Source organism: Sinocyclocheilus grahami, unplaced genomic scaffold (assembly GCF_001515645.1).
Source record: "Sinocyclocheilus grahami isolate Dianchi unplaced genomic scaffold, SAMN03320097.WGS_v1.1 scaffold1087.1, whole genome shotgun sequence".
Classification (NCBI taxonomy): Eukaryota; Metazoa; Chordata; class Actinopteri; order Cypriniformes; family Cyprinidae; genus Sinocyclocheilus; species Sinocyclocheilus grahami.
This window is the reverse complement of record NW_015506266.1, coordinates 245204-257907: the sequence shown is the minus strand read 5'-3', so window position 1 is coordinate 257907 and position 12704 is coordinate 245204. Positions and strand designations below refer to the sequence as shown.

General features: G+C 41.6%; 1 protein-coding gene and 1 long non-coding RNA gene across 3 annotated transcripts in view; both read right to left on the bottom strand.

The window, feature by feature from the left end:
- LOC107566611 (uncharacterized) overlaps positions 1–1442 on the bottom strand; it is an 8334-nt gene extending 6892 nt beyond the window's left edge. Inside the window, exon 1 of one of the 2 annotated variants that reach the window (XR_001606526.1) lies at positions 1426–1442. This is a non-coding gene — a long non-coding RNA (uncharacterized lncRNA). The other variant, XR_001606527.1, reaches the window with a different exon arrangement.
- LOC107566610 (kelch-like protein 33) overlaps positions 1–7212 on the bottom strand; it is a 23911-nt gene extending 16699 nt beyond the window's left edge. The window contains exons 1-5 of the mRNA XM_016252104.1: positions 7153–7212; positions 4721–5163; positions 4044–4166; positions 3840–3959; positions 2226–2476 (exon numbers count right to left, since the gene is read on the bottom strand). Of these exons, the coding sequence (XP_016107590.1) occupies positions 2226–2476; positions 3840–3959; positions 4044–4166; positions 4721–4912 (686 nt within the window). The 5' untranslated portion in view covers positions 4913–5163; positions 7153–7212. The remainder of the gene's footprint in view (positions 1–2225; positions 2477–3839; positions 3960–4043; positions 4167–4720; positions 5164–7152) is intronic.
- Positions 7213–12704: the final 5492 nt, after the last annotated feature.

The window sequence follows — 12704 nt, the reverse complement described above, 5'->3', positions numbered from 1 at the left end:
GGGGTAGTGCAGCCTGATGTGTGCAACCCACTCGACACGGGAAACCACCACCGCTGAAGCGCCGTCCGCCAACACGAAGAGCTCTCCAAGAGCGTGCTGAACTCGTTCAGTCTTCTTCTCTCCGTAGAGTAGTCAGGAGCAGAACGATGTGATCGCTCGGCTCCGAAGCGAAAAGCTGAATATGCGCTGCATCTGCTACTTACTTATACTCACGCTGTGATCAGCAGCAGCTGGATGCAATAATCGCATGCCAATGTGCATTGGCTCATTTAGTTTACACTCGAAGTAGATTGGTCCCTCTAAGCGAGATCCCAATTCGCCGACGTGACGACGTGACGTCGAGAGTGACCGACTGAAAGGGAACTACACTTTCAATGTGATTTTAAACCATTCAAGTCTCACGGGCTGACGGGCTGTTTTCTCTGATACACACATCCTTGTGTAAGTGTTTTTTAGCCTGTTGATGTTCATTCATAGTATTCCGCTAGCTATGAAATATTTTGCAATAAGATGATATCTAAGATTTATTTATTTATGTTTTTTTTTTTTTTATTTACCTTATTGGAATTGAAATTGGGAATTGACAAGAATTAGAATCACTAAAAGTCAAACTATGCCCAACCGTACCCGTACCCCACATTATTTTTTACTGGCACCTTTCTGTTCACACTGTTTAAGACCCTTTCTTTTCTTTTAAACCTTCACTTACCCTTCTTTGCTTTTGCCCTTCTTAAAAACAACCACATAATTTTATAAGTGAATGTACTTTTCAAAATTAGTTATAAAACATTTGCTCCTGGCAACAGGGAAAGGTAGTATGTTTGTTTAACATAGCGTCAAACATGACAATTATGAGACTAATATCATGTTTTGCTCCAAAATCCCTAAATAACATCAGTTGTGTTTGAAACAGTTAGCTTCTGTGGTTCCATGTTGCTTCTTATCACAGTGAGACTTAGTGTGATACAAGCTGTCAATTAGCGTTGCATTGCAGTTGTGTTTATTGTCTTCCACGTTTCATCAGTCAAAGCATCTCTATCTGCATGTTATTCAGCTGTAGAATACTAAAGTACTTTGTAACGCAGTAACGTGAGTAGTTTTGTTTTTAGCAAACTACTTTTTTACTCTTGCTTGAGTCATATTATTTTTCAGTACTTTTACTTGTACTCAAATAAATTATTCCTTAAGTAGCAATACTTTTACTTAAGTACAATTTCTTAGTACTCTTTCCACGACTACTGGAACCCTCTCGGGGCTAAACTCGGGGACTGGAACCCTCTCGGGGCTAAACTCGGGGACTGGAACCCTCTCTGGGCCAAACTCGGGGACCGGAACCCTCTCTGGGCAAAGTTCGTGGACTGGAACCCTCTCGGGGCTAAACTCGGGGACTGGAACCCTCTCTGGGCTAAACTCAGGGACCGAAACCCTCTCTGGGCTAAACTCAGGGACTGGAGCCCTCTCTTGGCTAAACTCGGGGACTGGAACCCTCTCGGGGCTACACTCGGGGACTGGAGCCCTCTTTGGGCTAAACTCGGGGACTGGAGCTCTCTCTGGGCCAAACTCGGGCACCGGGACCCTCTCTAGGCTAAACTCGGGGACTGGAGCCCTCTCTGGGCTAAACTCGGGGACTGGATCTCTCTCTGGGCAAAACTCGGGGACTGGATCACTCTCTGGGCAAAACTCTCTGGGTAATTGGCCCTGTGCCAGAACAGAGAGTTGATGGTGGCATCATCCAATGCCGTCACTGCGGCGAGCCCGCAGAACTCCCAGGCACACTCGACGAAGGGGAGATCTCTACGGGCGAGGGCAATCAAGCGTGCAGCAATCTCCTTAATCGCGGGGGGAAAACACGGAAAACAAAAAAAACCACTTTCAAAACCGGAATCAAAAACACGGAGAGTAGGGGTGCCGCTCACTGTTTATGGTGCTGACTTCTGTCACGATGTGCCTATGGTGAGGAGCGAGGAACAAGGAGTGACGAACGAGGAACGAGGAGAATGCAGGAGAATCTTAATCAAACAGTCTTTATTGACATCTAGGAAGATACACGTAGGACACGGGATCGACATTCGAGACAGCACGTGGAACCAAATGAACACAATCAACATGGGAAAACTGGGACATGGAACATGTGGGGAACAAAATACAAGACACAGGACTGACAATCACTGATTATTTCTTACGTATGGCTGTGTGCAAACACAAGATGAACCAAAGACCCTCACCTCAGAGCAGTCTTCAGAATGTCCAGGGCACCGTAGTACTTCCGGCCTCCGATGATATAGAGTGTGTTGTTGAGAACACACACACAGTGGCGGAAGCGTGGTGGCTCAGGGAGGTGCGCTAAAGGTCTCCACTCGATGGTTCGGATGAGTCCCTCTCCGCGCATAAAGCACTGGGCAAACCACAGGCAAAGGTTTGGCTCTCGACGCTCGAAATTCTCATTCACACAATCTCCACCAACGAGCACCAAAACCTAACGCAAATTCAAGAGAAACACACTGATGTCATATTATCACTGACATACAACTAATATCATGATGCTAAAATAACATGATACTTTGCATATTATTGTCCACATTTAGCATTTTGCTAGGGCGATAGTTTACAATTGGCTACAATATAAACAATAAAGTCAACTGGTTTTGACTTGATTTTTAGTAAATATAGCTTTATGTGAGCTTGCAGGTGCATATAAATGTTCAGTGCCTGTCAGTTGTGCCTCCGAATGTTTTGTGTAAGTACAAATGTGTAACAGGACATATACAACTACATTTTGTAACAACAATATGTATAAGAGTAATTGAAACAATTTGATCCAGGGGGTGGGGATGGGTAGGTTTAGAGGTGGAAATGGGATCCAGGGGGTGGAGATGAGTAGGTTTAGGGGTGGAAATGGGATCCAGGGGGTGGAGATGGGTAGGTTTAGGGATATGTAAAGTGGGAGGAGTTGGATCTCAAGTTGGTGGAGTTGGTGCACCATTGTAATACCAGTGTACTTACATGGTAACTCCTCAGGAACTGTCCACTTAATATAAAGTGTAACATTCTGGACACCATCCACAATTTATATGTGAAGCCTAACTTACTGGCTGCTGCTGTGTAACATCAGAGTAATTACATGGTAAATCCATAGGAATTGTTTACTTAATATAAAGTGTAACACTTTCTTTACCAAAAAGTGCTGTTAGTCCTGTTACACATTTAGGGTTAATTTTCATTCTCTTCCATTCCAGTCTGTGCTACTTTCAACTTCTTTCTGCATTTGGATGCGTTGTGTGTATTTTCAGCAGGTTTCTGTATTTGCTTGTTTTGCGAGTTTTTGCAGCGCATTTTTGTATTTGGTCACGTTGTGTGTATTTGCAGCGTGTGTTGTCAAACTGGTGTCGATTTTTTCTTAATTTGCTGGTCTTTTTTTCTATTTGCATGTGTTTTCTTAAGTTGCAGTGCATTGAGCTCTCTCGGCCACTGTTTAATTGATAACATTTAGGTGTCAACACAAACCTAATTAATATTAAGTGTGTATCAGAGTTAAATATTTATAGTATTTAAATATTTAGTCATATCGCCCACCACTAAACCACTACTTTAATAATAAACATATATAATTAATAATATATAACCACTGTTATGCAGAATAATCAATCTTAGAAATTGTAAGCGATTTTCAAAATTTGGGAGAAAGGGGCAGCTTAGAAAGGTAGTAGAATACGGGTTGTGTATGTAGAGTAGACTATAGAATTGTGATGAAATTACTAGTTTTGTTTTTTTATTGATTTTATGTAATAACTATTTTTCAGCTGTGTTTATTAATGAGACGGCAGCTGTCTGTGATGTACCTGGTTAGGTGTTCGTGGTTTGCAGTCCGATGTTCTCCGATCACCATGCAGGAGATTTTTCACGGTTTCCAGCGTTGTTTTCCCTCCTGAGCTCCTGAGCAGCAGCTTACAGTCCTGCACCTGTTAAAGGAGATTTAGTAGACATTATGGAGCTTTGAAGAAAACAAAGTGAGGCATTGTCCACGCAGAAGTGCTGTATTGCACCTCCTGCAGCTCCTCTGGTCTCATGAGAGCGAACCGAATGCTCTGCATCAGTCGTGAGAGATGAGACAGTCTCCGGTCTTCATCATCCTCCACCCAGTTCACCACAGCTCTGAACACGGCCAGCTGTCGGGAGAGAAAGAGAGAGTCTGGATGAGCTGCTGCCCCTGCTGCTCTTTTCATGCTGATGCAGCCAAAAGCGTGTTTTTTTTCTAACAGCCATTCAGAAAGTAACAATGCATTTGACATTTCTATTTGTACTGTTTAAATTAGTGGATGCTTTTCCTGAAATGAGCGATTGTAGGGAGACAATAACTTGAAAACTGCATCAATGTAAAGTTCCAGAATTGCTTAGAAAGACGCAGAGATGTAGGCTAGGTGAGACCGAAAGAGAAAAGCTGGTTTATATAGAGAGTCCAGCACATTAATGTAACATTTAATCAGAATTACTGTAACTACAGGTAAATTGCATAATCGTAGTGTATCTTTGCATATTTTTTGTTGTTGTTGTTGACTGTTTGTTTTTGAACTTTTATAAGCAATATTTATTCCCACAAATATTATTTATTTAATTGTTTTTAATTTTGGTTTGAGTTTATGCCTAACCTAACTTTTTTTATTATTTAATGTATTTTATTTAAAAATAATTAAATTTGGGGTTGAGGTTCTTCAGAGCTTACCTCACTGTCTGCATTGAGCGCATCTCTCTCCAGCAGACGCTGCAGATGGACGCAGGGCAGATTCTTGAACTTCTCCCCCTCTGCGACCCTCTGAAAGTGGGCTAAAGCATAGTCCTCTGCCCGTCTGCCCAGATCCTCCAGACTGTAGGCTTCAGCCAAGGCCAGAATATCCAGGCAAGAAGTTTCATCCATATTATCCTGCAGGAAGTTTAAGCACAGCGCCAGCGGCCCCTGCAGCTGAAACTGTGAAGCTGCTTCTGTCAGATGCCACACGTTCCTGCAGCTCAGGTTCAGCCGGCCGGAGTAAATGAAGTCCAGCAGATCATGCAGCACCCATGACCTCACACCGCGCAGTAACACCACACCCTCACCGGACTCCCGTAACCCTCCGCAGAGCAGAGCCTGAAAGTAGTCCGCACCTGCTGCTAATATGAGGCGATGAGCTAGAAGAGAGTATTCAAGGAGAAATATAGCTATGACATAAATGACTCTTTGCACAATTATAAATGCTGCAGACTAAATTGAAAAGTTGAACTGCACACTAATTTGTTTTATAAAAAATAGATTAGACATGTCAACTATGATATAATCAGCGAATATGAATTTATTTAAAGACAACAAACCAAAAAAAAAAAAAGTATCTTTGCATTTTATTCCCTGTTAAATGTAGTAACAAACAAAAGAACTGTGACGATAACACTCATTTACATTTAGTGAGCAACCTTATACGTTAGAAACAGTGTTGGGGAGTAGCTAGCTACATGCAGTGACGCTACTAACGTAACAACGTTTTTCAGTAGCTTTACAGTAGCTCAGCTACTCTTAAAACAATGTAGCTTTTCCGGTAGCTAGCTACTTTTTCCAGCAAATAACACGAGTTACATTCCATTTTATGAACCTGCAATGGACTGAAGAAGAGTAGCGTATTTTTAAAAGTTAGCATATTAATAGTGCATTACCTTCTTCTAGTTTAGGACTATCAGTGACGTAATTGTATGTTCATTTAGGGCTGCATGATTAATGGAATAAAACTGAAATCACGATTTGGCTTCGTACGATATGCTGCATATGCTATGCTATTTCGATTAGCACTGTTTTAGAAATATACCTTATATTCTTAGGAAAATGCTAGATATGGATTGAAGAACGCAGACAAATGATATATTGTTGCAGCTGTGTGTTTATTGTCTTTGTTTAGTCAGTCAAATCATTTATATCTTCATTTTATTCAGCTCAGTGTTAGTTATATTACTTCTGTGAGGCATTTTGAGATTTTGCACAAGGGCGCCCTCTTGAGTATGAATGGAAAAATACATTTTGGGGAACGATAATTTCTTTCTAAACAAATTTGAAGTAAACGTATGATATTCCATATGTTATTCTCCAGTGTACAGAGGTTTACAATAGTTTTTGTTGTTGTTGTTCTTAAATGCCGTCCCTGTAAAATATTTGTTTTATTCTAATTTTTGCTTTTTCACAATTTTTTTATATTGTGTGTAATAAAACAATATACTTTGACATCATAAAAATGTTTTTAAATGTTTCTTAAACATTCCTCATTTATGCATATTCACTTATTTCGCATCATTGTGAAAAAAATGTAGCATCAGCATAGCTAGCTACTTTTTATAGTAACTTGTAGTGCAGCTAACTACTTTTTCAGAAGAGTAGCTTGACTGTAGCTACAATCATGCTTAAAGGGATAGTTCACCCAGAAATGAAAATGTGATGTTTATCTGCTTACCCCCCGGGCATCCAATATGTAGGTGACTTTGTTTCTTCAGTAGAACACATTTGATGATTTTTAACTTTAACCATTGCAGTCCATCAGTCTTATAATGCATGGCAATGGTAACAAAATCTATGAGAGTAAAAAATCTATGCGTGACGTGTGTATGCGCTCTGGCGTAGCTTACGCAAGCGCCGGAAGTGATCTCTCGCGGGTATACGTCACTCATTGTTTGCACAGTGCACAGTCATTGTAGGTACGACGGCTAATCAAAATGGTACTTACTTGCGCTTATCCGGATTGTTCAAACTGATTTAAAACTAAACGATTACCTTATCTGGCGCAAACTCATTCGGGAGTGGTGACTTTCCACATATTCCCAACTTCTGAGCCTGCTCGCCTGAAGTTATGGTTGATTGCTCTTCGGCTGGATATCAACACACCCATTAACATAAACTACGCCAGAGCGCGTACACACCTCACGCACCGGATGCCGTGCGCGCTCAAAGACAGCCCCCCCCCCCCCCCCTTACCTGAATTCTAATTTTTATTCATAATCTTTCAGCACTATTTATTTGTGGTAGAGTATCTGGCCTCAAGACAAAATTTTATATTTAATTTAGTTTATTACCTATTAATTTTAATTGCTTTTAGTTTAATTATATTATTTTTGTTTAGCTTGGATTTCAGATCTCACTGTTACCAGGGAAACGGTCTCCTCTGTCTGTCTGTAAGATGACATCACAGCCAACGTTTCTCTCCCACAGTGTTCGGATGACCCTCAGGCTTCTTTCCCTCTCTTCGCTCCCGCTGACCGCAACATCTTTACCACACAGTCGCTCGAGTCTTTCGGCCCCTAAACACCTACAGGCTTCCAGCACCTCATCCGTTTCTCCTCTGTCCGCTTCTCCACTGTAGCTGAAGTCCAGTACAGCCTTCAGTCCTGCAGGAGTCACCCGTCCTCCATCCAGCTCCACTTCCTTAAGCCCCGCCTCTCCAGATAATAGCCACGCCTCTGCCGTTTGACTGACAGCAGCCAGCACCAGTCGGTGAGCCTTGTGGGAGTTGCCTAGGAGTTTTAAACTGCAGTCCAGCAGAAGCCCCTACTCCTTGAGTCCTCGCAGTGAGGCGAAGAGAGCGTCGCAGTGTGTGGGAAACACAAAGGGGCGGAGCTCCGGATCAAAGAGCGGCTCTATAGGAGGAGGTTTTCTGAAAGTGGGCGGGGAATGGGTTGATGTGGGAGGAGTTGGAGGGACGTTTGACTTTTTTTCTCTAACAGTTGTTTTTAGACTTGAGGATGCGATGTGACTTCCAGCTTCCTTTTCTCTTCTTTCTTCACCTGCTGCATGTCTGCTTTTCACAGAGGAAGACTGGAGATGAATGGACTTATCTGCCGCCTTTTTCTCTAGTTTCCCTCTGGTTTTGTTCTGAGACATTGGAAACCTATTAAAAGTGTGAAATCATTCAGTTAATGAGCAGATGTCTGAACAGATCCAGGAAGATGTTGCATCAGATCATCAAAACAATTTCTCAAAAAATCTTGCTCATTGTAGGTACGACGGCTAGTGTGTGTGTGTGTCTGTGTGTGCGTGTGTGTGTCTGTGTGTATATTTAGAGAGAGAGAGTTTGGGATGAGTAAGATTTTTAATGTTTTTTAAAGAAGTTTCTTCTGCTCATCAAGGCTGCATTTATTTGATCAAAAATACAGAAAAAAAAAATTTTGTGAAACATTATTGCTATTTAATATAACAGTTTTCTATTTTAATATACTTTCAAATATAATTTATTTCTGTGATGCGCAGCTGTATTTTCAGCATCATAACTCCAGTCTCCAGTGTCACAATGATCTTCAGAAATCATCTGATTTAATCAATGTTGGAAACGGTTGTGCTGCTTAATATTTTATTTGGACCTCTGCTACTTTTTTCAGGATTATTTGATTAATAAAAAAGAAAAAAAAGAACAGTGTTTCTTTCAAATAGAAATTTTGTGTTACAATATTCTATTAAAAATTTTGAAGTCAGTATTTTTTTAAGAAAATACTTTTATTCAGCAAAGATGTGATAAATTGATAAAAAGGGATAGTAAAGACGTATACTGTTAGAAAAGATTTATATTTTGAATAAATGCTGTTCTTTTTAACTTTTTATTCATCAAAGAAAAAAGTATCACAGGTTAAAGTAAATACATGTTAAGCAGCTCAACAGTTTCAGCACTGATAATAAATCAGCATATTATACTGATTTCTGAAGATCATGTGACACTGAAGACTGCAGTAATGACTGATGACAATTCAGCACTTCGTCACAGAAATAAATTATATTTTAAAGTATATTAAAATAGGAAACCAATATTAGAAATTGCAATAATATTTCACAATATTACAGTAGTGTTCCAGTTTCTAAGCACGTGGGCCAACATACTTTAAAAGTTGTATCCATCGGCATTGTTGTCTTTATCGTGGTCATTATATCAGAGGTGACCCCACTGAAACACAATCTCTGACTGACACACGAAAGCTCTTGAACATGAATCATGACTCTGCAATGCATTACAGTTTAACCTTCTCCAGCTCACCGTTATTTTTGTCGTAAATATGAGACATACTCCAAGCTTTGCGCACTTACCTTGAAACAGCTGCAGCCTGCGAATGGGATTACTTTCTGTGTAACGGTGGAAAAGAAAAGAAAATGTTGTTGTAAAAATGCTGTTTGAAGTCTGTCTGTGGTTCTTCATATGACCCGAGCTGCAGTCACGTTAGACGGCCGCCTGTGCGTTTTTATTTGTGGCAAGATGTGTTTGTTATTGATGGACTAATAATAGATTTTGGCTGCAGTGCGCGCAGTGTTATCATGACCTGACTGAGTGAAATAAAGAATAAAGAAAAGAGCATAGCCTAATATAAGATAACATAGCATATGGTTAATCTCGTGAAAGCGCGTCTGTGTCATATTTCATCTGTAAAGGAAATAAAAATGTTCTACTATATTTTGAATCATATTGGATCATAGTGTAACTCATCGGATGTTTTAGGCTACTCTTTTGTTTCATTTAATTTAATTCCCATTTCACTCACTGATGATTCTTGTTGTCCAGACAATGTTTTTTTAATCAATATTGATTATGTGTAAATGTATGTTTTATAATATTTAGAATTGTTTATTAATTTTATATATGATAGGCCTATGTGTGTAAGGTTCATTTTAATTTTGGTAATCAAAATGTGTTGCCTTTTATTGAAATGTATTGACAGGTTTCTTTATTAACTCTAACTGATTATATGTTTCATATCTATATCACTGTATGTACAGCATCAGGCGAATAGCATGTGCTTCCTCATCACAGTCACTGTACTGCTTCTCATCTCATTGGCTGGGATGGAGTGTACATTCCTGAAAATAAACATGCCTTTTACAGTACAGTACAGTAAACTGTTGGATGCTTCTTATGCAACTTGAGTGAAGCACTGAAACATCTTAATTCTGCCTCTGGATAATTTAATTAATGTTTGTATATGTTTTTGTTTCTGTTTTAATATACATATTGTGTCCCAAAAAAATCACCAGCTTTCCCTGAAAATGTATTATTTCTCATCCATTTACTTCCTGACTGTTTTTGTCAGCTGAAGCCATTTGATCTGAATTTTACTTGAAATTCTAGATTTCAAGTAAAGTTAACCATTCCAAAAAAAAGTGAAATAATAATAATGCTATTTTTATTTGATTGCATTGCATTTTCTTAATATATATTTTGATATTGAGCAACTCTGTTAACATCATGAGCCTGCAGTTCCTTCACACTCTTGACTTAAACAGAGCATCAACTTACCATCAGCTTATAATGCAGTGTTGTCCTTCCCTTTCATTCGCTCATAGACTCAGATCCTGTTCTTGGTTCTTATGGTGTCTTTCACCAACTGTTGTGTTGGCACTTTGATTCCGCCGACTCCCCAGAAGCAGTCTATGGTTTCTTCAGTTACCGCAGTGAGAGTGAATCTTTTGTAACAAACTATCTGTCAAGATCCAGATAGGTCTCACTCACTCACTCAGTCACTCACTCAGTCACTCACTCAGTCAGTCAGTCAGTCACTCACTAACTCAGTCAGTCAGTCAGTCACTCACTCACTCACTCAATCAGTCACTCAGTCACTCACTCACTCAGTCAGTCAGTCACTCACTCACTCACTCACTCACTCAGTCACTCACTCACTCACTCACTCACTCAGTCACTCACTCACTCACTCACTCACTCAGTCACTCACTCACTCACTCACTCACTCAGTCACTCACTCACTCACTCACTCACTCAGTCACTCACTCACTCACTCACTCACTCAGTCACTCACTCACTCACTCACTCACTCAGTCACTCACTCACTCACTCACTCACTCAGTCACTCACTCACTCACTCACTCACTCAGTCACTCACTCACTCACTCACTCACTCAGTCACTCACTCACTCACTCACTCACTCAGTCACTCACTCACTCACTCACTCACTCAGTCACTCACTCACTCACTCACTCACTCAGTCACTCACTCACTCACTCACTCACTCAGTCACTCACTCACTCACTCACTCACTCAGTCACTCACTCACTCACTCACTCACTCAGTCACTCACTCACTCACTCACTCACTCAGTCACTCACTCACTCACTCACTCACTCAGTCACTCACTCACTCACTCACTCACTCAGTCACTCACTCACTCACTCACTCACTCAGTCACTCACTCACTCACTCACTCACTCAGTCACTCACTCACTCACTCACTCACTCAGTCACTCACTCACTCACTCACTCACTCAGTCACTCACTCACTCACTCACTCACTCAGTCACTCACTCACTCACTCACTCACTCAGTCACTCACTCACTCACTCACTCACTCAGTCACTCACTCACTCACTCACTCACTCAGTCACTCACTCACTCACTCACTCACTCAGTCACTCACTCACTCACTCACTCACTCAGTCACTCACTCACTCACTCACTCACTCAGTCACTCACTCACTCACTCACTCACTCAGTCACTCACTCACTCACTCACTCACTCAGTCACTCACTCACTCACTCACTCACTCAGTCACTCACTCACTCACTCACTCACTCAGTCACTCACTCACTCACTCACTCACTCAGTCACTCACTCACTCACTCACTCACTCAGTCACTCACTCACTCACTCACTCACTCAGTCACTCACTCACTCACTCACTCACTCAGTCACTCACTCACTCACTCACTCACTCAGTCACTCACTCACTCACTCACTCACTCAGTCACTCACTCACTCACTCACTCACTCAGTCACTCACTCACTCACTCACTCACTCAGTCACTCACTCACTCACTCACTCACTCAGTCACTCACTCACTCACTCACTCACTCAGTCACTCACTCACTCACTCACTCACTCAGTCACTCACTCACTCACTCACTCACTCAGTCACTCACTCACTCACTCACTCACTCAGTCACTCACTCACTCACTCACTCACTCAGTCACTCACTCACTCACTCACTCACTCAGTCACTCACTCACTCACTCACTCACTCAGTCACTCACTCACTCACTCACTCACTCAGTCACTCACTCACTCACTCACTCACTCAGTCACTCACTCACTCACTCACTCACTCAGTCACTCACTCACTCACTCACTCACTCAGTCACTCACTCACTCACTCACTCACTCAGTCACTCACTCACTCACTCACTCACTCAGTCACTCACTCACTCACTCACTCACTCAGTCACTCACTCACTCACTCACTCACTCAGTCACTCACTCACTCACTCACTCACTCAGTCACTCACTCACTCACTCACTCACTCAGTCACTCACTCACTCACTCACTCACTCAGTCACTCACTCACTCACTCACTCACTCAGTCACTCACTCACTCACTCACTCACTCAGTCACTCACTCACTCACTCACTCACTCAGTCACTCACTCACTCACTCACTCACTCAGTCACTCACTCACTCACTCACTCACTCAGTCACTCACTCACTCACTCACTCACTCAGTCACTCACTCACTCACTCACTCACTCAGTCACTCACTCACTCACTCACTCACTCAGTCACTCACTCACTCACTCACTCACTCAGTCACTCACTCACTCACTCACTCACTCAGTCACTCACTCACTCACTCACTCACTCAGTCACTCACTCACTCACTCACTCACTCAGTCACTCACTCACTCACTCACTCACTCAGTCACTCACTCACTC